Below are 25,501 nucleotides of genomic sequence, written 5' to 3'. Positions count from 1 at the left end.
ATATTTTTTAACTTTACATTCTTTTTTTATTAAATTTTATTCACTTTTAATTTTTTTATTACATTTTTATTGATTTTTAAAAAAATTAAATAATAATTCATTTTATCTCTCAATTATAATTAAAAGTTTATTTTAATATTTTTATATTTTTAAACAATTAATTTTAAAAATCAATAAACATTATTAAATGTTGTTAAAAAATAATATCACACAAAAAATAAATAAATAAAGTTGACATTTTTATACAAATATCATCCTAACAGAAATTAATTACATATTAAGCATCATTTTAAAAATATTTATAAAACTAAAACCCGATTTTTTTCTCGTTTCACAAGGCGCGATGCATTGGCCAGGCCTTATGCTACATTGCGTAAGGCACGGTGCATGGACCGCGCCTTCCTGCAAAGGGTGTTAGAACGGTAAATAAAGATGAAAGAATGTCTGTCAGGTAAATAAAATTAGTTAAGGTGATTTTTGGGTGATATCGCCCCAGTGGTTTCCCAAACTGTAAGACAAAACACAAAAAACTTAAATTAGAATACAAAACAAAAAAAAGCATGAAAAACAATATTGTTAATAAAAAACCAAAAACTGAAATTAATAACAATCAAACTAAGTTAAAAGAGATCTATGATACAAATTAGTAACTTAGTTCTTTTATAGTTTAATAAAAACAAAATAATTAAATATTAGTCATCAAGATTAACATTTGAAGATAAATATGGATTTGGTACCATAAATGATACCTTTATCTGCAAAATCTCCAATCTTTCTTTGATATAAGGGCATCTCAATACAGACTTCAAAACGACCAGATCTACGTTCAATACAAAATTAATTAATAAATTTTCGAACACCAAATATTATCCGACAAATAAAAGGAAAAAAAAGGCAATAACATTTTAATATATAGGAATACTAGTAGTAGCAAAGCTAACATTAACAAAGAAAGTCTATTACATGTAAATAAAACTAAAATAACATTTTAATAAAAGATAAATTATAAATTTGGTAACTGAACTCTACTCTCTCTCCTATTTCGCTCATTGTACTTTAAATCTTTTCAATTTCCTCACTGAACTTAATACATTTGATTTTTTTGATCACTCAGCCGTTAAATAGTTAATGGCGTTAAAATGGGCTGTTATATATATGCAAAATGACATCGTTTTGGTGAAAATTTTGTTTTTTTAAAATGACGTCGTTTTTAGCGTCGTTAACTATTTAACGACGGAGTGACTAAAATAAAAGAAAGTGAAGTTCAGTGACAAAAAACCCAATGTATTAAGTTTAGTGAGGAAATTTAAAACTTTTAAAATTCAGTGAGCAAAATAAGAGAATAAAGTTGAGTAATGAAATTTGTAGTTTACCTTTAATAAAATGTATTCTCTGATGGCCTCAGACTAGCCAATTTTAAACCTTAAATTTAAACCTAATGTTCGTGAACTAAACAAGATCAACTCTCATAAACAACAAAAGAAGAAAATTAAAGGTAAATACATAAAAACATATGCTGTACCTTAAAATATAAGGATCAATTAAATCTATCCTATTTGTTGTACCAATGACAAGAATATTGTCCAAGCCATCAGGATCATTGATCTGAAAAGAATTAACCCTTACATTAATACGAACATAAATAAAATAAATTAAAATAAAATAAAATAGTAGTGTTTTTAAAGCAAAATTATTTTTCATACCATCGAGAATAGTTGATTTACAAGTGTATCTCTCCACTCTGTACAACGTCCATCTTTTCGCTGTACATAAAATGTATTTTTCCCAATAGAAGACTTAATTGTATTCCAAACAAAAGATAAATATAAAATTCAAATGGTAAATAGAAAAGTAAAAATTATTTACCTTGGCAATTAAATCAAGATCATCAAATATAATTACATGTATCCTACTGTTATTTCCTGAAAGAAAGAAAACCAATAGTAGTGATATACTATTACTTTATAAGCAAAAGCAAGTTCATATAAATGTGCTAAATTTTAGATTTTGTACCATGTATTTTGAAGTCTCTTTTAGCGTCTTCAAATATTTCCATAACCACTCGTCGAGACTCTCCACCGTCTTCATTTAAAACTCCCGGTCCTCTGATGATCTGCTTATAAATATAAGATTTCGTAACATAATCCTTGGTACTAGGATCGACTGAGGAGAGACGGGTAGGGGCAGTCGTTCATATGTAGTTTTAAAATTCTTCTATATTTTATATTTTTTCTTTGTATTTCCTATTAATAATTTATTTTCGCCCCTAAAATTTTATGAATTCATTCCTCTAACGTAAAATCATGTACTAAAATACAAAAACGATGATCTACTTATAAACATTACCTTTGCTCTTTGATTGCTCAGATGAAGAGAAATTACATTTGAAAGAGCTGTCTTTCCAGTTCCAGCGGGTCCGTACAAAAGCAACCCCTTGGTATATCTTACTTTCAGTCTGGAAAAATGTAATAGTCAAATTAATAGCAATAACAATAATAAATATTAGGCTTAAGAGTTACCTTTGTCTCTATAGTAGACTCGATTTATCATTTAATCCTTAAAGTTGTTTAATTGAATCATTTTATATCATACCTCTAACTTGCTCTAAACCCTAAATCATAACCCATAATCCCTAAACCATAAACCTTAAGACATAAAACTATCATTTTAGGGTTTTAAGTCAGGAATATGGTACAAAATGATGTAATTGAACAATTTCGAGACTAAATTGAATGACCAAACATATGATTTACGTTAATTATAAGAACAATAATAAAATTAAATACCCTTTTTCAAGCATCTCAGGAGGAATAGCACGCTGTAAAATCAGTCGACGATAGATTTCATCATATTGTTTCTGCAACCCACCTAAGCCAGCTGATTCGAGATCTAAAATCAATCGACGATAAATTTCGTCATATTGTTTCTGCAACCCACCTAAACAACCTAAACCACCTGATTTGAGATCTAAATTCCAATTCTGTTTTTCAATCAAAGAAAATAAGTCAATTTTATGAATCAATTTAGAACAAGAACTATGAACATAAAGAACATAAACTTACAAAAACCATCGATTTTGTGAACTTGAGATTGGTATTTGGAGATACCATTCCCCTTTCTCTGCTCAAAGCTGTGACCCAAATCTTGTATTCTTTTCCCTCGATTTCTATAAGAATTTTCTGTGATTTTAATAATAACCTGATAATGATAAACAAACGGAGATTATTATTTGGATTTTGGGTGTTCTGATCATACAAAGGCAAATCGATTTTCAGATAGAAAATTGACCTGTTTTCTGAGTTTTTTATGTAACTTTTTCTTCAACGCATCTGACATGGGTGGATATACTTCCAACTCTAAGCTTTCGAGAGTAAAATCTCTCCGAGGCTGAGAAAATTGATGAAGGAGGATCGGATCTCCTTCCCTAATTCCTAAACATTCCATTTGTGTAGCATTCATCGCCACACAATCATCCGCTATTGACTTATCTCCTCTCACAACGTAAACAAAAGGAGGTCTGCCAATTGCACCGATGAACGAGAAATTAGGTTTTGCAGAAGTCGAAAACCCTATAATGGATTTACCGGCATAAACAGAATTTGTAGCAGATCCATTGTATTTGACTGCTTTGGCATACAGATGGGACATGATTTCTTTGAAGGGGGAGATGAGACTATCGATGTTTGAATGAGAGATCAAAGACGACGAACTGTTCGAGATGGGTGTTATGGCGTCGGCTGGTTAATTTTATAACCAGACAGAATCCTTGGGTTAGAAGGACTCTTAAGCTAAGATTGGGAAGCTCATTTATTTAGATTTTTTATTTCAGTTATTTAATTATTTTTTTCAAAAATCATATTTAATTTATTTTTTAACCAATTTATTTGATTTTATACTCGATATAGACCCGAACATGATGACTTAAATTTGATTTTAAACACACTGAACCAAACTTGACCCAATTTTTAGTTGAATTGACGAAGACCTATATCAAATTTAACCCGAATAGAACCAAAATCGACTCAAATGTTAATTGGATCGATATAAACTCGTATCCAATTTGACATGAAACAAAAGTAACTGAAACCAAAAACAACCCAAATTAAAAGAAACCCAAACCAAAATTAACTAGAACAAAAGCAACACAAACAAAATATAACTTGAATCAAAATCAACCTAAGTCGAAAGTAACTCGAATTTAATTTACCTATATTCGATTCGAATCGACATCAACCCAATTATTAACCCGATAATTGAGTTAAAATAAATAAATAATTTATTATTATATTTTCAGCAATGTGATAAATACTAAAATGGTGCATGTTTTGTTCTCTTTGTGTGTTATGTTACTAGTTATTTATCACCTTTGATATTAGTTTAATGGTTCAATGTCATATTTTCTCATTTAAAAGATTATCTTCATATCCGATCCGATAATTTAAAAAAAATTATAAAAATGATTATAAAATAAAGTTACTTAGTATTAAAATTTTATTTTATGTTGTTAACTTTAATATAATTAAAAACATTATATTTTATAATTAAATATTTTACTTAAAAAGATTATCTGCATATTAGTTTAATGGTGCATGTTAGTATTAAATATTTTATTTTGTGTATTAAAACATTATTTTTGTGTTAGTATTAATTTTACTTTAATATAAATAAGGTTACTTAATATTAAAATTATTTAAACTAATATTTATTCTAATATAATTATTTTATTATTATTTTCTAAATTTAATAAAAACACATATTTATAATTAAATATTAATTAAATTTTTATAGCAGCTGCTTCCCCAACAATACGGCTGGTTCAAATCCATCAACAGCCCACAAGCAAAGCCATCACCGGCAGTTAGACCTAGAAAAGGGAAATGAGAAGGTGTCCCATAGATGGCTGCAGCATTTGATCCATAGCAGGTTACAAGATGTGAACCCATCAGATTTCGAACCACAGAAAACCGGACCATTCTCACCATAAGAAACGGCAATTCTAGACATCGAGCCTAAACCAGAAACTACCCACCATAGATTTAACAAAGCCACAAGTGAGACCCTGACACAGAATTCTCTAATCACTAAGCTGAAAACTCCCGTTGCAGCAGAAGATGAACCAACATTGCGTGCTTATCTTTTTTCACAACCGAGTTCATATGATAAAATCAGTAAAGATTACAGTCTCATGAAGCATTTGCAGCATAAAGTACCGCTATGATTCCCAATTTCCCATCATGAAAATGAGACCAAAACCAGGAAACAGAAGCTCATTACCTAAAAACCAAGATAGAACTACCCCTTGAGAAAGTTTTTTAGCACGGAAACCGAGCGTTTTCACTGTTCCTCAGTGACATTCATCATTTCTGCAATTTTGGGTCACAAACAAGTGAAAGAAAAATGAAGCTGTTTGCTGAGAAGCCTTCATACTTTTAGCTTTGCGTGTAGTTTCTTGATAGAGAATGTAAATGGGAAAACACATTCAAAAGAAGAAGAAAATTGACAAGAAATCTAGTGAAGAAGGAAAGTAGACGATGGGTGGTGTAGTTTTCTTGCAGGGAAGAATTGTAGTGAGAAAGGGAAAGAGAGTTTTTGAACAAGTATATGGAGAGTCGGAGCATGAAGTGAGAAAAATATTTGAAGATGCCAGTAGATTTTAAAATGCATGGTACAAAATCTTATATTAAATTACTATTGTTTATTAAGTAATAATATGTCATTATTTTGTATTTTGTATTTTCAGGAAAGAACAGTAGGATACATGTGATTGTATTTGATGAACTCGAATCAATTACCGGGGTAAACATATTTTCCTCTTTTCTCTTTATATTAGTTCAAATTAGATAATGCATTTGATCCATATTAATAGACATGATGTGTAGTTGGTATTTCTATGAAATATATTGGGATTATAATACATATGGTTTGACACAAATTGAAGTTAAATTATATAAATGAATTTACATTGTTTAGGATAAAATTATGGTTATAATTGATTTCGATTTTTTACTTGATTGGGATTATAGTATTGGAATTGCTTAGGTAAAACATGTTTGATTTTGATTTTGAACTTTCATGTAAGCAAGTGACATCATTATCCGTTTTATAACTTTAAAAAAATACATTTTATGTACAAAAAAGAGGTGGCCTTTATACAGAGTCTAGGGATACTGTGGTAAATCAGCTACTGACAATGATATGGAAAATATATTTGTTTTGCAAGCACAAGTTATTTATTTAAGTTTGTATTTGATAAAAGGTGTCATTAATTTTATATTGATGGACCAAATAGCTTAAACAACATTCTTGTTATCGGTACGACCAATAGAAAATATTTGATTGATTATGTTCTTATGTTTCTCCCTTCAATTTGCTATTTTTTTGGAATAATAATTACTATAATTGTGCATTTGAGTAATTACTATGTATCTAATTTTGCTTTGCTACTACTTGCATTCTCCCCCAAAAAAAAATATCAAAATAATATTGGTTTCTTTATTTGTTGGATAATATTTGGTGATGAAAATTTATTTAGTAAATTATCACTGAATGTAGACCTGGTCGTTTTGAAGTCTATATTGAGATGCCCTTACCGAAAATCCAAGAAAGATTGGAGATTTTGCAAAAAATAAAATAAAATAATTTTGGTTTCTTTATTTGTTGGATAGTATTTGGTGATGAAATTTATTTAGTAAATTATCATTGAATGTAGATATGGTCGTTTTGAAGTCCATATTGAGATGCCCTTACCGAAAATCCCTTTTTATCATCTGATGTTGATCTTAATGAGATAGGTATTTAATTATTTTATTTTTATTGAACTGTAAAAGGTTAAGTTATTAATTTAGACCTTATATCTTTTAAGTTAATTTGATTTTCATTCATTTTAACTTTTACTGTTTTATTAACAGGATTAGTGCTCATGTTTTTTGTTGGGAATAACAGTCTTTCACGCTTTGTGAAGTTAAGATAGACACTTAGAAATTGAGGATAGTAAAGAGAGTACAAGAATATAATTCTCCAATTTGGAGATTCTTCTAATATACAAAAGAATAGTAGGATTACAAGGATGTGTTCACAAAATTTGACTCACACTTGATGGCTCACTCAGCTTGAGGATAAAGACATCCCAAGCCATCTCTCTTCTCTCTCAAGGAGACTCTCTAACTCTCTAGTTTCTCACTCTAAGAAGTGGATTCTCGTAGTATTTTTGGATAGTTAGAAATGAAGTCTCTCGCCCCTATTTATACTACTCCACCTCCACATTGAATGGTGGAGATTACTTATATCCAAGGGTGGAGATTGATTATCTAGAATGCTCAACACACTCTAAGAAACTCTACACTCTTTCACTCCCTTCCATATTATTCCATACTCTTCCATTAGATTCCACACATCTCCAGAATATTTTAAAGGATTCCACACTCTTCCACAAGCTTCTAGAGAGTTCTACACTTCTCTAGAGTTCTCCGAAAAATTCTAGAAAATTATACACTTCTCCAGAAAACTCTAGAATTTTCTAGAACCTCTCCAATTAAGGAGGGATCCAACAAATTCCAAGCTGCCAAATCCCTTTTTATCATCTGATGTTGATCTTAATGAGATAGGCATTTTTTTTATTGAACTGTAAAAGGTTAAGTTATTAATTTAGACCTTATATCTCTTAAGTTAATTTGATTTTCATTCATTTTAACTTTTAGTGTTTTATTAACAGGATTAGTGCTCATGTTTTCTGGTTTTTTATTTTGATGTATATTTTGTGCGTTTTGTCGAGCAGTTAGGCAAACCACTGGATTCTCCGGGGCAGATTTAGAAGCAGTGGTTATGAATGCTCAATCTCGAGCATAGTATCGCAGCATTGAAAATCTGATTGTTTCTATGGAAGATTTTAAGTTGGCACTGAAATACATGAAAACCACTGATCAATTCACTTCAAAGAGGTAATATAATTAATATGATATTTGTTATTACTAAAATAAAGATTTGCTATATGTATTTGTATAACAAATTTGTAATGTAAAAAAATAAGGAAACCTGAAATGATTGACTAACTTACCTGAGCATAGGGAAGTCTATCAAACTGTAAAACAATCAGTTTAAGATTTACAGGGCAACATGTATTATTCTAGTACCATTCTTTTAGAAGGCTTGCGGGGCACGTGAGTAATGATAAAACTACAAATTCTCTAATTTTCTTTTTATTTTTTATTTTTTAATCTTAATTGTTTTTCCACTTGGTTTATCTGAAACAACGGTAAAAGTTTCATTGCAGCAAATATTGGATCAACATATAAATTTGATATTGTTAAAAGTTTAATTGCAGCAAGCTGTAGCCTTATCTTAGGAAACTCTTAAGTTAGGAAAGAACATAATTCTAGGGAAAGATGTAATTTTTTAAAGTTAGAGATTGTAAGTACTAAAAGATATCTACAAAATCCTATCTAATTACTCATAATATTCTTAATCTATTTGCTGACACTCTTCTTCGAGCTAGGGAATGGCTTCATCTGCAGCTTGCTTACTAACTTCTAAAAATCGACTGAGGTGTGTTTTATGCATTATTCATTCATTTTCAAAGGTTGATTTAGGCATACTAGGCCTGTAAACGAACCGAACGAACACGAACGGGGTATGTTTATGTCCGTTCGTTTAACTTTAGCCGAACAAATAAACGAACACGAACAAAAACGAACAAAAAATTTCTTGTTCATGTTCGTTCGTTAAGGAATGTAGCTTGTTAGTGTTCGTTCATGTTCGTCCATTTAAATAATGAACAAATACAAATGAACGAATATAAATGAACTGATGTAAACGAACATAAATGAACACAATAAACAAACGTTAACGAACACAAACAAACGAATGTAAACGAACACAATAAATGAACATAAACTAACATAAATAAAAATATATATTTTTTCTTTCCTAACAATTTTAGTATTATATTTTATTTAATTATTTTGAGCTTTTTTTATTTGTATTTAAAATTATTCGAATTTTAAAATATTTATGGGTATCAAATTAAAATTTATTGTGTTTTAATATTTTAAATGAGTTTAGAGAGATTGGGCTAAACTTAAACGAACGCACATAAACGAACGTAAATGAACGAACAAGTAATATGTTCATGTTCGTTCATTTAATTAAACGAACACAAAATCTTGTTCATGTTTGTTCGTTTAATAAATAAACGAACATATATATGAATTTTATTATAATATATGAGTAATGGAAAAAGTATATAATATTTTTTATTTTTTAATATATATATGAATTTTATATATTTAAACTCAAATTATTTTTTAAAATATTATTTTTTTGAGATTTTTTTTTTATTTTTAGTAGTTTTTTATTTTTACTATTAACATTAATGGTCCATTTTTACTAATTCAATTATTCTAAATTTATATAAAAATTAAAAAAATTACACTATTTTGAAAACTAGAGGAAAAGAGCAGTGCTTGTCGCTGTCATTGCTGAGTGCTGACTAAAAGAACAAAAACTATCCTTTTCTTGTGACCAATAATTCCCCCGAAAGACCAAAACCCGAAGCCTCTAAATTTCTCAACTTCCTTACATCTATGCTTTAGTATAAGGTTTCTTTCCAGGAAAGAGTTGTAAATTCCAACTGGGGTTTTGATAAATTTTGAAGCTTTTAGGGTTTGTTGGAGGGTTTTTTTGTTAATTTTGAAAGATCGAGATTGTTTGTTTTGAGAAATGGGAAGTAGAAAAGAAGAAGAAAGAAACGAGAAGATCATAAGGGGTCTTATGAAATTACCTCCTAATCGTCGTTGCATCAACTGTAACAGCTTGGTAATTTTTTTTTCAAACTTTTTTTTGAGGAAAAAAAGCTTTTGGTTTGTGGGTATTTTGTAGTTCAGTTGTTGTTAGAAAGGCTGGAAGTACATGGTAAAATGGGAAGAAATGGTTTCTGTAATTGGGTTTCCTTCTCTTGATTGTTCTGTTATAATTAGTTTGACTGCCGCTTTGATAGTGAAAAAGAAGATAGATTTGGGGTTTACAAATGGGTTTTTGAAATTGGGTTTTCTTTACTCTTGAATGCAATGCATCTCTTTATAGTGATTTTGAAGATTGTAAATCAGCTGCTTTGAAAAGAGTGTTGATATTTGCTTTGTTGTTTCTTTTTGTATCTACTGAATATAATAGATTTCAAGTTATTGTTGCAGGGTCCTCAGTATGTTTGCACAAATTTCTGGACTTTCATTTGCATGACCTGCAGTGGGATTCAGTGAGTATTTTGTTTTAGTTATTTCGAAGTATGTGACTTCATTAATGCGATGTTATTTGAATTTGGTTGTGACTATCGGATACGGGTATGTATCCGACACGGGTATGGTCAAGGTTTTCCATGTATTTGGAAGATCTATGCGTGCTACATGATCATATATCCATATCCGTGTGTCGGATATGAGTGTTGGACATGGATACTTAAAGAAATAAAGTGTAGGTGCAACATAGGATTCATGCATTATGATTTTTGAAAGTTAAGGTTCTTGCAACTCCAGTAATTGTTCATGTGATGTTTTTTAAGTTTCCTTAACTGAAAGGAGTTAATTCATTGTTTTTTTTCCAATTTGGGCCATGATTGTTCATTCGTATTTACTTTGCATGATTATGATGGAGTGACACTACATCACAGAATCGAGCCTTTCAAATCTACCTTTTTTTTTCTTATGCTGGTGTTCATTTGCATTCATATTTATTTGTATTGCAGTCGTGAGTTTACTCATCGTGTAAAGTCTGTATCAATGTCAAAGTTCACTTCACAGGAAGTTGAAGCTCTTCAGAGTGGTGGTAATCAGGTTTGAAAACGTGTTGCTCTTTTTTTGTATCTATGGCAAGATTTCGACACTTAATTTAATGCTTTAAGTTCTTTGTTTTATTCTTTTTAGCGTGCAAGAGATATTTATCTTAAGGATTGGGACCTGCAGAGGCAAAGATTGCCGGACAGCAGGTGCAGAATATGTTATTTTACCTGAAAGTATAGGCACGTTCTTGATAGATATGGGGTTTTCTAATAACTCCTTCTCATTGCAGCAATGCTGATAAAATCCGAGAGTTTATAAAGAACGTATATGTGGATAGAAAATACGCTGGAGGAAAAACGCATGACAAGCCACCAAGAGACATGCAGGTTAATTTCTTCGTATTTTATATACACAGCTGTTCAAACTTTCAATTCTTTGAATTCAAAACTTTTGCTAAACCTTAATGCTGCTTGAATCTTTTCCTAAATCTAATTAGAAAGTGAAACAAATACGATTGTGGATCATTTCATACGAGGTTGAACTTTCTAATTTATATATTCCTAAAATGACTTCAGCTTTAGCTTTTCTTTATTTATAAAAAAAACTTTTTGTGAATAACGGAATTACTCTTTTCATTAATAGCCATCACCCACCTCTTGATATTAGCATTTCTACATGCTTGTCTCTCAGTTTTATTTGAATACATTTCTCTAGATCCTAGAGCAGTGGTTTAAATGTGTTATTCTTAAATGAATTTGACAGTCTCAGAGAAATCATGAAGATGAAATGAGACGTGCCAGTTCTTATCATTCTTATTCTCAAAGTCCACCATATGACAATCAATACGAAGATCGGCGTTATGGAAAACAAATTGCTGCTGCACTTTCTAGGAAACCTGGTTCAGATCGAGGGCACTACGTGGGGAAAGTTTCTAGTTTCGTCTACAGTCCTGGTCGCTTAAGTGATCAAACGTTTGAGGATAGGTTTGCAAATGAGGGATCTGCTCCTAGGGTTTCAGACTTCTCTGTATCTAGTGGAGGTGATCCATTTGCATCTGGCACAGGTTCACCAAATTTCCGGAAGGATGTTGGATTTGGAAGCCCAACTTTTCAATCTCAAAGAGATGTTTTAAGTGAAGATACACATCATCAAATGATTAATCTGTATCCGTCTCAGGACCCGAGTTCCCGAAAAGATGCTGGAGGGATTCCACTGCCACAGGTCGTATCTCACGCTTGTAATTAGTGAGAACTAGTTTCTTTTTAATTCCCTTATCACATCTGAAAATAAGTGATATTTCTGAAGCATTGTTATTGAAACACTATGTTTGCACTCTGGTGGGAAAGTTCCATATGGTGATTATAAATATCAGGAAAAGAGCTCAAACCTTCACGATAAATTGCGTAGCTCTTAACATATGTAAAAACATTGTAGTGGAGCCTGTTTTTGTTTTTAATTCTAAATTCAGGCATGACATATGCATGGTTTACTTTCATTGCTCTACCTATGCATGCACCGTGCATACACAAAGACCTACAAATAAGTTCCCATTTGAGAGATACTATGCGTTTCTTGAAAGTAGTAATGTTATTTTTGCCGACTTTTTGATTGCTGGAATATGAATCTACCCTAGGTTTTAATGCGTCATTATCAAAAGCATGTTAATACAAGTCGGCATGACTATAATGTTACTAAATATGTGGAAAACGTGTTTTCTAGCAAATATAGTTTTTCTTTGCTTTGCTGTAGTTATACATGCTTTATCTTGTGTAATCTTACCGCTACTTTTATATGTTTAATCATCTCATGCTAAAACATTTACTATCACGCAGTCATCTTTTCCCGTGAATTATGGTGGCCTGGATCTCTTTAATACACCTGAGGCTTCTGCTTCTACAACAATAGATTTGTTTCAGTTACCTGCAACATCATCAGTATCTTCCGAAGATTTATTAGAACCTGCAGCAGTATCTGCAAAGCCACCAGGGAATTCATATCAACCTCCTCCATCTACTCCATCTATAGACTTATTTGCTGCGATTACTGAGCAGCAACCGGCTACAACTTTTGATGGAAAATCGCCCGAGTTTCCTGTACCTAAAAATGTAGGATGGGCAACATTTGATACTCCTCAGCCTGCAGCATCTGCTCCAGTAACCAAAAGTCTTTTACCTCCTGCAGTGCCCAGTGATGATGATTTGTCAGGGAAGTTTGACCAACCATCACCCCTAAACACAACTGTGCAGTGGCCACTTTTTGAAAATTCTAGTGTTTTTGGCAATACTTCGACAATTTCTAGTCAATGGCAAGAGGGGCATGACGGTCAAGCCTCCACTTTTGCAACTGGCACTCAGGTAAGCCATTTCACATTGTAACGCATATTGCCTGTCAAATGTATAGTCAAGTGACCCACTGTCTTTAAACAGTCATGGAATGCTTTTAGTGATTTTGCCGAATCACTTCCTGTTGACCCACAAGTAGTGACATACAATCATTTGGCGACCGCCGATGAACGTTCGGGCTTGGCAGTTTCAGAGGGTCGCTATTTTTATTTCCAATGATGCCAAAAAATTGCTTTTCCTCGACTTACGTTTAAAATGTCTGTTCCTGCAGAACCATGATAATGATGGCATCCAAACAGCTGTTTCCCATGCTGGTTTTTCTGCTACTACTCTTCCATCAGAGAACGGCACAGCACCATTATATGCTCCATCGATAAATCCACTTTTGGTTTGTTCTTTTAACTTACCGGCTCTTTTGTTCTTGAGTGCTTATCTGTTTTGAGTTTTGAACTTATTTTGCAGGGAGAAAAACAGCCGCACGCTGCTGATCATAAATCAACCAACCCATTTGATCTTCCTCATGATTCTGAATTGGAACAAAATGATATGGTATATTTCGCATTTTCTTTCCCGACACGATATATTGCATTTTGATTATTCAATATCTTTATACTTTGTTGTTTCAATAAAATTGGCTAATGGTTTATGGCGAATTGCAGTTCTTTGATGCTCAGTTGTCTTCCCCCTTTCTTGGCGGTGTATCACAACCGTGGTATCCAGGGGAGCCTTATATTCCAGCAACACAGCAAGGTAGTTCATGTTGTCTACTTTGGATAAAGAGCCATAATTATTATGTTCATGCTTGGATGATCTCCAAGGCTATATTACTTCGATTTTTCTTTCTTTCTTTGGTTTATTTCTGCAGGTGGCTTTGTCTACATGTCTGGCCAATCACCAAGTTCGCAATTGTCGTAAGTTATTTATTACGTTATCGTCTATTTCATCATCGTTACTACGATTTTCATGATAATAAATGAATAAACAAATAAATAACCGTGCATGGTGCATGATTATATCATATGCTTCGGCAAGTTAAACTTCATTTTCTATATAAACAGGAATGTCCCCTCCCAAGGGCCTGTTGCTTCCATCGGAGGAAACCCTTTCGCGTAGAATCGACCGCCAACAATGGCCTTTTAGTCTTTTTTTCAGTCTAGTAGTCAATCTCTCAGTGCATACATTAGAACTATCCCTGCTGTCTAGTCATTCTATTTTTTCTTCTTTGCGAAAACAATACCATTGTTGAGGCCGAAAATTCCTTTCAGCATTGCGTCTTTAAGGCCTCTTGTTAAGTGACTCGCCGGTCGGAAGCAGTGATGCAGCGTGGAAAGGGTTACAGGGGAGATAGGCTTATGGTGCTTAGGGTGGTAAAGACATGAATGGTAGTGTAATTTGTTTGCAGTTTACTATTTGGATTGTTTTGCTTGCAAATTTGGACAGCATATTTTTGACAGAAACGTAAAATGTGAAACTTTTGGGTAAATTATACAAATGATCATTAATATTATCAACAGGTAATATTTTGGTCACTCATTCAAAATTGCCATTAACCCTTCAACTAAATGATTTGATGGCGACACCTTAACTGAAGGGTTAATACATTAATTATAGCTAGGGTAAAATAAAATATTTAGTACTTAAATTATTATTTTTGTTCCATTTAGGTATCTAAATTCTTTTTTTTTCAAAAAATATATATAACATTTAGTTTATGTTTTAATTTGATATCCGTCGTTAAAAAATTAACAAAATTAGGGATGTGATATTTTCTATTTTTTTAATGATGATATTGTATTACCTTATGATGACATTAACATCCACGTTAAGTTTTTAACATGATATTAAATTGAAACTTAAATTAAATGTTAAGTATGATTTTGAAAAAAAAATGTATTAAAATATAACAAAAATAATAATTTAAATACAAAACACACAGTTTTCCCTTAAAGCTAAAACATCAAATTTGATGCTTTTAGATTTTTTTTCATGATAATTTAAAAAATATATAAAAATCTAAAAAATTATAATTTGACTTTTAAAATTATAAAAAAAAATTGAAATCATAATTACACGTCATTTTTGTCAAAATAGACATAATCCATATTTGTCAAAATGCATTTCCCTCTCTGCAAAGGGACAATAAAGTTAAGTATATACTTCCTGACATATTGTGGTAGCCATGAAGAAAAAGTGAGGAAAATGGTAACAAAAGATAAACCCCCAACGATAAATTGTGTTTTTTAACTGCCACGGTTGAAAATTTTGGTGTGTTAAAAGGGGTTTCGAGAGAACTTAATATAATCACTGATATTCTATTTATTGATAATTTATTTTGAATCAAGAATTATAATGGTCTCTTATAAAGATGATTACCTCAATTTATATTTTTCTTTCGCAACGTTAAAATTTATTTATTTTTATATTATTTAAAATATTTAATGGCTCGTACAATTAATTTTATCGTGATCGGTAAAAAGAAGGTTTGCAAATTGTTTTTTTTTCTTTTACCATTAAGCCAAAATTTCATCAATAATAAAAATTAATTTAGTTATAGGATCCACTTATAAAATTTTTAATTTTATATTTTCTTGAGATCGTTGGATGAATGAAATTAAACAATTGAGATTATCTTATTATTTTAATTATTTTATTTTATCTTCTTCTCTAAAATATGAAAGTTTTAAAACTCACGAAATTCAACACAAATCTTAAAACTCATAAAGTCCCAAATCACTCTAATAGATAATATCTACAATCCAATCAGCGTAGAATTAAGATATATAACTTGTCTCCTCCTTCTCCACCTTTTCATCATTTTGATGTAGAAGAAGATGTTTAACAGTCGAAAAATCAAAGGAACTCTTAAACCAGGAGTTTTTTCATATAAAATAAAAAAGATTAAAACCATTTCATAACATCGTTGAAGTATTTAACGATTGAATGATCAAAATATAAGTAAATTGAAAATTTAATGATTAATTAAAAAAATAAACTTAAGTCCTTATAATTTAAATGTTATTTAAGTTAGGTCTTATCCCTTAAAAATAGTTTAAATACTATTTAAGCCCCAAATTTACTTTATCCTTCTAACATCTTAATTCTGTCCATAAATACATATAATAATATAATTCATTATATATTATCATCAATTACTGACCTCGTATAATTTCATACATAATTATTTTAATTATATACTCATGTGACGTGAAAAACTACTGTATTTAATTATGAACTAAGCTTTCTCACTTATTACATGGATGTTTGTTATTTTTAAAGATTTCAGGTTCGAGTACCAGAAATTGTAAGAGTGTTTGAGTTTTCATTGTTAAATGATGGAGACTTTTAAAACAGATATTATCTTGTATTCAACTTAGATTAATAAAAAATATACATATTATTTGTATGAATAAAGAGACTTCACTTGTTAAAGGGGTGTTTGTTGATCTTATAGGTATTAGGTTCAAGCTAGGGATGAGCATGAGACTCGAACTCGACGAGTTCTGACCCGACCCGATCGGGTTAGATTTTTTTAAAAAATATTCGAGGTCGGGTCGGATTTTTTAAGTGTAATATTCGGGTCGGGTTCAGGTTTAGGGAGAAAAATACCCGAGCCGACCCGAAAAAAATATAATTTTACCTTATATATTTAGGAATAATTACAATAATACCCCTCTATATAATTTTTTTTCAATTAAGTCACTGTTTTTATTTAATAATTTTTTTTATTATTTCGGGTTGTGTTCGGGTCGGGTGAAACCTTGTTTTGGTAGGATCAGGTCGGGTCTCAGGTGGAGGCTCACTTATTCTCGGGTCGGGTGGGGTGGACCAAAAATCCGACCCATACCCATTCTTAATTCCAGCATATAATTTATAAAATTGTTTAAGCATTTACTATTAAATGAGTAAAAATCTTTCATATATATCCTACCATGTAATCGTAATATATTAATAAAAAAGAGTAGGTGGATATATGGTCAAATAAAGAAGCAAAAGCAAATGACACATATCACCTCAAAGGTTTCCTTTAAAGATTTCAACAAAAGCTGCGGTTTGATGTTGTTTTTCGGCGACAAAAGAAGGGACAACTCCAACTAATCTTCACAAACATTTGCTATTTGATATTTGCTGTTTGCCAACTCCCCCATTACTCTTGTTTTGGCTACTTGTTATTACAAGTTGGGTTAGTTAAATTTCTTCATCTAAAATGTTGGATCATGTTTATTTTCTTTCCTTATTGTGGTGTTAGGAAAAGGTTGCATTCAAGATCACCAAGAACAAGAAGATTTCCACAATCTTTCCCAATAATATTGTTGCCTTCCTTTTAAAGATGAATGTAACAAGGAGGAGAGTTCATTAGGGGTCAAATGATATGTTTTAATTAAATTATCGATTAGGTTCAGTTTGGTCATATATTTTTATTATTCTTTAGATGACGGTGATGATGATAAGAATGCATAATGCATTATTTGTCAAACGGTTGAGAATTTTTAAAACAGATATATTGGATGTAATGATAAGATATATTGTACAAATTGCATGAGGGTATTTAAACTATGATCTAAATTTTAAATTAGTCTATATACTTTAAATGATTTTAATCGAGTCCTCGAAATATTAGTATTTCATCAATTTCTAGATACTTCCATAACAAGGGATTAAGGTGGTGTTTGTTTTTGCAGAGGTAAAATGTCTGCAGTATGCGGACCACATCTGCAGGCATCTGCAGCAAAAGAGGTGGACCAAAAGTCTGTAGTCTGCAAGAATAATATTGTTTGTTTTTTAACGTCTGCAGACTGTTAAAATAAACTGAAATATAAATAAACTGATTTTTTAAACTTAAAAGAGTTTTGTAATACTGAGATTTAAATAATTTTAGTTTTACAATACTGAAATTTAATTCATACAACTACAATAATAAATTTTTTAGAAAAACAAACATCGCCTTATTAATTCTATTATAAGTCTCACATAATCACATGTATTATTAGTTTTATAAGTTTTATAGAATAAAATTTACAAATGATCATTAAATTATATGATTTTTTTTAAATATGCAATTATGTAATACTTTTAATTTTTTAAAATATATATTCATAATTTATTTTTATAATTATATGATATTTTTAGAAAATATTTTTTAATTTATCAAATTATTTTATGATTATTTTTTATTTAATTGTGATTATATTTTTAAATTTTAAAAACATAATTTATAATTTTTTATATTTTAAAATATTAATTATCAAACAATGAAATCATTTTTATTAAGCAATGTGGTTTAAATACATACATTTTGTATAAAAAGTTTAAATAAAATTTAAAAATAACAAATCCAAAAAAATATTATATTTAAAAATCAAAATAATTAAAATAAATATAAAATTTTAATAATATATAAAATAATTTATATGATATAAAATTAAATATCTATAATATAATATTAAAAAATTAATATTTAATTTATTTAAAAATTTAATATTAAAATTAAAATCAAATATAATATTAAAAAATATTATTTAATTTATTTAAAAATTAATATTAAAATTAAAATCAAATATAATGTAAAATTAAATATAAAACCTCTTTGAAGAGGTTAGAAGACGTCTGCAGACATAAGACCACGGCTGCGCCACGCAGACCATGGCTGCGCCACGCAGACCACGCGCAGACGTTAGAAGAGCTTCTGTCTTCTAAAAACCAAACGGTCTACGAAACTCAATGTCTGCGTGTGGTCTGCGCGGCGCAGACATAAGAGCTTTGCAAACCTTACACAGTAAAAACAAACGCCACCTAAATGTCACCTTGAATCTGATGCATAGCATATTTTAAACACCAAACTAATTTTAAATGTTATATAACTATTGCATTAACAACTTAAATTTTACATGTCAAAGCATTATTTATGTTCTTAACATATCATATCCAGAGTTTTAAATCACGATCCGAAAAACGTAATAGCACCCGCAAAATAGTGGTTTCGCCGCCGTTCGAGTTACCCGCTACACCCGCAATAGCGCCCGCGACGGCCACAATCACAGTAAACCCAAAATAACCAAAAAACGCGACCGCGACTGCAATTTGAAACCCTAATCATATCCAAGCTCTACATGTAAGTACATAATACTTAAATCTTGCTTCATGCATTTTAGATACATTCCATGTCCGATCTGAACTAATATTTAACGTTTAAACTGACGACTAAAATGATAAAATAATATCTGATTGATACAATACCAATAATTCGGATCCATGAATAGAAAGAAGGGGAAGAAAACAATGGGGGATGGGGGAAGGTAGCTAGACAAAAGAATCAATGGTGGGACACAAAGACAAGGACTTGCAAGAAACTATGCCAACGGCATTGAGAAGGAAACTATGATTTATGTCATTTTCTTTCTCGTTAATTTGTTCGTTATTTAATTTGTTTTTTTTAAAAGAAACCCTAGAATTTATAAGCTTCTTAGAACAAAGTTACTTTAGGTTTAATTAAATTATAAAATAATGTTGAAGATACGAAGTTTTGATTGTCATTTGGCTTCATTAACTAAGACAATAGTTGTTTGTTATGTTAATGACATTACATTATCGATGGAAATAATTATGTGTTCTTAGACAAGAGAAAGTAAATATTAATGGTAAAATTGCATTTTTGATCCCTCAAGGGATAAATATTTAATCCGGTCCATTTGAAAATTATAATTTAAAACAATGGTAAATTTTCATTTAAACCCTTCAAAATTATGGTTTATTTTTGACTTTTTAAGGAAATTCTTGTTACATCATCTTTGATAAAAGAGGCGAGGATGAAGTAATAAATAAACAAAAGAATCAATCGTACTTGGTTCAAGCTGATGATTGAATTTAATGGTAGTTGTCTAACTCCGGTTGGATGTGTCTTAACTCAGATGGGATCATATCTCTTTCGACATGTCTTGGTTCAGTTAGGGGCCTGTTTCGCGATCATACCGATGATTTTCTCTTAGCTTTCAACAAAAATTTTGGGTTGTCTGTCGTTCTTCAGGCTAAATTTTGGGGTCTACGCAGGGACGGAGTCAAAATTAAATATTGTTCGGGTCGGAAAATTAGACTATTTAAGAAAAATATAAAGACTTATTAGGTATTTAAACTTGAAATTCAGCATGAATCAAGCGATCTTAGTGATTAAGGGATTGTTATTATCCTTGAGGTCCAGAGTTCAAGCACATATGTAGGGTGTGAGTTGTCGAATAGTTTAAAGTCTTTGTACATATATTAACTTGTATTTATCCTAAATTTTAAAAAAAAAACTCAAAAGACAACTTCTAATTTGTCTAATATTTAAACTTACAATGACTTAAATTGTAATTAGATCAAAAATTTGAGAACATAAACTTATCATTCTTTAGACTCCTACTTGATTAAATATTTAATAAATTTTTATATTTTTTAAATTTAAATATTTATTTTTACATGAACCAAAATACTATTAAACCAAAATTATATCGAATATATAAATTTTAACAAGGGCCGGTCCCTCTCGGGCCCAAAGGAGCTCCGTCCCTGGGTATATGAGGGTCTAAAACTTGCTTGATTGAATGGCTTAAAACGTATTATGGTTCAGACGAACAATGTCGATATTCTCAAGCTCCTCTCATCACCTTCTTTCGAGAATCCCTATATTCTATCACTAACATTTGTAGTAAGACTTTGAGTCGTTATAGGATGGGTTACTGTCCGTTTTTGAGACACCTCTAGATGATTTGCTTAATGTATTACATAAAGATATTTATAATCCTCCTTACACGAGTGTAAGAGTACGATATATTGACTTCAACATCATTTTTATATATAAAAAAAATTAACAATGATTCTATGCTAACAGCGTTAATTGATGTAAATTGTGATCTATCGATGATGTATGAAGTTATACATTATCGTTTTATCATATATATATATATAGGCTTCCTCGTCCATGTAGGGCGTTGGAAAAAAAATTTCTCCATTTAAGGTTCTAACCAAATTATTTCTTGAATTGAGGTGTTTGTTACAGTGATCTCATTGATCGCCAAGTGTTCCATAGGTCATCAAGTGCTCCTTGCGACAAATCCTCCTTTGTTGCAGCAACTCTTCCCTCGCTATTGTAGCTCCAAGTGCGTCATAGGTCGCCGTGTACTCCTGAAGACCTATGGAAGTCGCCGTATACTCCTGGAGACCTATGGTGATCACTGTAGCAGTCACCTTACTTAAGTAAATAATTATTTGACTGCACTATATAAATTTTTTTTTTCATTGCATTATTCAACCACTTATATATATATATATATATATACTATGATACTGCTTAGTTTTCTAAGCTCCTCTTTCAACAAAGACGGCTTGTCATGTCTTTTTGTGTTTCGGTTTCAGAATTCACTGTTTTTAAAAACAAAACATAGACCTAACTCAAATTCTAATTCTCTTCTCACTAATTCATTGTTGGATTCTTACACCGACACAGACCATCAAATAATTAAAACAAAAAAAAAAACAAAGCAAAACCCACATTTTTTATTATAAAAAGGTGACAATTTATCAATCAGTATACTGCTTTCTTGTTCATTTGATGTATCATGTTCTTGCACAATGCCTATACCAATTTATCACTTAAGTTAGCTCTATGTTTTGCTAATCAGTCCATGGGTAGGGCCGAATAATAACGACCTTTTTATCTCTTTGCTAAGCCCACTAGTTCGATTATAAAATCGAATTCGTTTCATTATCTCCTATCAGTTTTCTTTAGATTCACTCAAAATCTCTTTAAAATTTTTAAATTAAATAAAAATATATCGTATTTAAGGGTTGAGTATTTTCTTGAATTTGAGGATTTTCATCCGACGATCAGAGGAGGAGATCAGAGTATAACATCAAATCTTTAGATGGATCTTCGTCGATTTTGAATGGATTTCGTGGAAAATCAATTTAAGAAGTAAAAAAAGGAGTGAAATATGAACATTTTGGTACCATTCTTATCTCAAGTAGAGACCGATAAGGAAGACGATTGATCCACATCAAGGATCTGATTGGCTGCATTGACCAAAATGATACACAAACCAAAGTTCACATGAAAGAAGATGACCACATCATCACATTGTTAATGATTTAATGATTCAATATTATAATTGAAGTCACCAAAGTTTAATGATAAAATGAAGTTTTCTAAAGTTCAATGATAAAATATTGGGTAAAATACATAACTGATCTTCCAATTATAGGATGTTATTTTGATGAGTTCTCCAACTATTAAAAGTTACAAAATGATCCTAAGACTATAAGATATTATTTCATTGAGTTTTTTGACTATTAAAAGTTATAAAATGATCACTCAACTATTTATATATTTCAAACTCGTCATTTTCTATTAAAATAATAATAATCGTTTAAGTTGTATATTAATCTACTCACTGAAATATGATTAAATTTGATCCCAAAACCATTTGAACTTATAGTCATTTAAGATTTAAAAATCATATTTTATCATATCATAATTAATAAATTAACGTTGAGTTTAGATGTAAGTTACAAAATAAGTGACGTGCCCCGATAGATGGTTACTACGGTTTTGCTTTTTGGCTTCCGTTACAAAATAAACAGAGAGCACAAACATGCGCACACGTGTTGGGACCATCCGCACGTGTAACGGACTTTCGTTACTAAAGGTTCCGTTTTCTCTCCCTCGGAAAACTCCAAATCTCTAAAACGGTTTTTCTTTTTGGCTTCCGTTACAAAATAAACAGAGAGCACAAACATGCGCACACGTGTTGGGACCATCCGCACGTGTAACGGACTTTCGTTACTAAAGGTTCCGTTTTCTCTCCCTCGGAAAACTCCAAATCTCTAAAACGGTTTCCACTTTCCACAAAGGGACAAAATTCATGCATGTGGCAAAACCCACTTTAAGAATATATATATATATATATATATATATATTCATTAATTATTCTTTTTCGTACAGTTTTATATATATTCATTTTCATTTTTACTGTATTTTTGCATAAATTTAATTATCGAAATTGTTTAGGGACATCATCATAGTGTAAGTAGATTAAAGGATTAAGTTAAAATAGTTATTAAACACAATAGTTAGAAAAAAATCTTAAAATTTTATTATTTATTTAAGGAAATAAGTTAAAATTTTGAGATTTTTTCTAACCGTTATATTTAGTAAATATTTTATTATTTATTTATTTTAATAAACATCACGACAACATCTAATCACGCCAACAATAAAAATCATATAAATAATAATAATTAGGAAATAATTCAAAATATACTTAAATAATGAAAAGGGTATTTCCTTTGATAAGAAAAACTTGTTATTCCTTGAGTTAATGGAGTTTAAAACCACATTTGCAGGGATGTATGAGTGTTCATATCAAATGATTAAGAGTTTTTGAACAGATACTATATTATATTCATCACAGACTAATAAAAATAAACTTATTATGTTACAAAATGCACGTTTATTAGGTAACCTTTATTTTATCTGTATAAAATATTTCTTCATCATTAATAACGTACTCACATTCTGCAGATACAATTGTTCAGACTAAAGACTTTCAGAAAGAACAATACTCCCTTTTATCATTGAGGTCGCTCGATAAGTTCGAAAATATTAGTATATTTGGTATTAGTAGTATTTATTAGCTTTGCTGACTACCCTAAAGCCCTCCATTGAAATGAATGATTCCACAGTCAAACAAGCAAAACGAAACGAAAAGAAACGAACCCATTATTATTACTTTTTGAAACCACCAAAGACAAAGTCTCCCTCGATACGTTACAACCTAACCTGCATAGGCATTTTTCTTGTGACATGCATGCATGATAAGTGTGAATAGTTTTCTCCCTGAAATGGTTTTTAGGCTTACAAGCATGCATTTCAATCTCGAACTTTTATCTCTCTATTTATATTTGATTCATTGATGATATATAATAGTTAAGTGGCCAAAACAGAAATTAAATAATAAGTGAATGACCAAATAGACAATTTACCCTGATATATATGTTATCAATACAAATAATCACATGGTATTACTTTTGTTGTGCCCAATTAAGATTTTATGCTACTTTTACAAAGGCAAATAAGAAAATTCATATATATATATATATATATATATATATATATATATATTTAATTAATCTCGGGTAAGTAAAATGTAATATATGTTCAAAAATAACTCTCAATCTTTTAATATTGAAAGTTCATACTATTAAAATCTTTGAACGTTCAATAACATAAATTTATATTCTGTGAGTGAACGACGTTATAATATTTTATTAAAACTACTATTTTGATACATAAGTTGTGTAAACTAAACTTTACATTACACAATCTTATTTGTTTGAATACTAAAATCTCAAATCTAAATCTTTAATCCTAAAATCTTAAATTACAAATTTAAACTCTAAATTATAAACATTAAGATCTAAACCCTGAATAGAACACATATCATTAAAAATAAATGATTTTATATAAAATAAAGTTGATACAAGTTATATATTAGATAAATTTTCTTTTATTAATAAACAAATATAATTTTTTAATATATATAGAGAGAGAGAATTTTGTTTATCATTCGGTCAAATTAGATCTATCTAAACTATCCATGTATGTCTCTATCCATAAATTGAAGATTATTATATATTTAAATACTTGAAATTTGTATTCTATTTTATGTTATAATAATAATTATATTAATTATTTTAAAATTCAATCGTAATCGTGATATTCTATTCTACATAATAGAGATGAACTAAGGGGTGAATATAGACAATCATGTCCTGAAAATTTAAAATTACTAAATATTTTAATTTTTTTTATATATTTTTATTAAAAAAATTCTATTAATAAAGTTTAATTAACAAGGAGGGAACGAACATCCAGGACGGACGCATTGGTGAAATGGACAAAATCTATGTCTGTGTTGGGAAGCTCTCCCCTCATGTCTTATTGGGCATATCGTCATTTAAGCTTTGACGGCTTAACAATATCCAATGTTCAAATTAATGTAAAAAAATGTTTTCAAGGAATCCTAGATGTTATTATTATATATTTTTTCTTTTTTTTATTAATAAAATTTAAAACTTTATTTAGACACTAATAATTAAAAAGAAGGTAAAAATTGAAGAGGAATTTGAGAGTGAATATAGAGTTTTTCTTGATAAAAATATTATATTTAAATTATCTTGTTATATTGGGAGATATTCTTTGAAGATAATTTTTAAAATTTTTTCGAATATATCATATTATCTTCAGAATCATCTTTCGTCAAGATTATTTTATTGGAGTTTATACTCATCAATCTTTGACGTGATCTTTGACAAGGTCAAAACTAATAGTCGATAGTCATATATGTATAGTTCATTGGTATACTA

The 25,501-nt window shown here is 30.1% G+C and overlaps 2 protein-coding genes across 6 annotated transcripts; one reads left to right on the top strand and one right to left on the bottom strand.

Annotated features, from left to right (window-relative positions):
- Positions 1–289: 289 nt before the first annotated feature.
- LOC120202726 (vesicular-fusion protein SEC18-like) lies at positions 290–3,728 on the bottom strand. Its single transcript, XM_039203114.1, has 10 exons — positions 3,289–3,728; positions 3,063–3,198; positions 2,787–2,980; positions 2,347–2,455; positions 2,014–2,113; positions 1,867–1,922; positions 1,704–1,763; positions 1,523–1,605; positions 750–820; positions 290–508 (listed from the first exon to the last, which is right to left on the bottom strand). The coding sequence occupies exons 2-10, from the start codon at positions 3,108–3,110 to the stop codon at positions 462–464; spliced, it is 768 nt and encodes a 255-aa protein (XP_039059045.1). The 5' UTR covers positions 3,111–3,198; positions 3,289–3,728; the 3' UTR covers positions 290–461.
- Positions 3,729–9,461: 5,733 nt separating this feature from the next.
- On the top strand, positions 9,462–24,561 carry LOC120202940 (probable ADP-ribosylation factor GTPase-activating protein AGD14). 5 transcript variants are annotated; one of them, XM_039203294.1, is made up of 15 exons: positions 9,462–9,810; positions 10,185–10,246; positions 10,733–10,820; positions 10,911–10,972; positions 11,056–11,152; positions 11,529–11,987; positions 12,599–13,120; positions 13,193–13,303; positions 13,380–13,496; positions 13,571–13,657; positions 13,768–13,858; positions 13,974–14,019; positions 14,167–14,234; positions 21,249–21,254; positions 24,551–24,561. In XM_039203294.1, exons 1-13 carry the CDS (start codon positions 9,715–9,717, stop codon positions 14,219–14,221), a joined length of 1,893 nt encoding a protein of 630 aa, XP_039059225.1. In that variant the 5' UTR covers positions 9,462–9,714; the 3' UTR covers positions 14,222–14,234; positions 21,249–21,254; positions 24,551–24,561. The 5 variants fall into 5 exon arrangements, with proteins under 5 accessions (XP_039059225.1, XP_039059226.1, XP_039059223.1 ...); XM_039203295.1 differs by lacking the exons at positions 21,249–21,254; positions 24,551–24,561 and having other exon boundaries at positions 13,783–13,858; positions 14,167–14,618; XM_039203292.1 differs by lacking the exons at positions 21,249–21,254; positions 24,551–24,561 and having other exon boundaries at positions 14,167–14,618.
- The last annotated feature ends 940 nt before the right edge of the window (positions 24,562–25,501 follow it).

Source organism: Hibiscus syriacus, unplaced genomic scaffold, assembly GCF_006381635.1.
Source record: "Hibiscus syriacus cultivar Baekdansim isolate YM2019G1 unplaced genomic scaffold, ASM638163v2 tig00009009_pilon, whole genome shotgun sequence".
Lineage (NCBI taxonomy): Eukaryota > Viridiplantae > Streptophyta > Magnoliopsida > Malvales > Malvaceae > Hibiscus > Hibiscus syriacus.
Note: the sequence above shows the minus strand (reverse complement) of the source record. Positions and strands in the feature narration are given on the sequence as shown.

Excerpts from the sequence above, each read along its gene's own strand:
- LOC120202726 (XM_039203114.1), bottom strand. The coding sequence starts at position 3,110 with ATGGTATCTCCAAATACCAATCTCAAGTTCACAAAATCGATGGTTTTT. Across the intron at positions 2,114-2,346 it reads TGAGCAATCAAAGAGCAAAG|ATCATCAGAGGACCGGGAGT; the intron begins GTAATGTTTATA and ends ATTTATAAGCAG. Across the intron at positions 1,764-1,866 it reads ATCTTGATTTAATTGCCAAG|CGAAAAGATGGACGTTGTAC; the intron begins GTAAATAATTTT and ends TTTTATGTACAG.
- LOC120202940 (XM_039203294.1), top strand. The coding sequence starts at position 9,715 with ATGGGAAGTAGAAAAGAAGAAGAAAGAAACGAGAAGATCATAAGGGGT. Across the intron at positions 10,247-10,732 it reads ATGACCTGCAGTGGGATTCA|TCGTGAGTTTACTCATCGTG; the intron begins GTGAGTATTTTG and ends TTTGTATTGCAG. Across the intron at positions 11,988-12,598 it reads GAGGGATTCCACTGCCACAG|TCATCTTTTCCCGTGAATTA; the intron begins GTCGTATCTCAC and ends ACTATCACGCAG.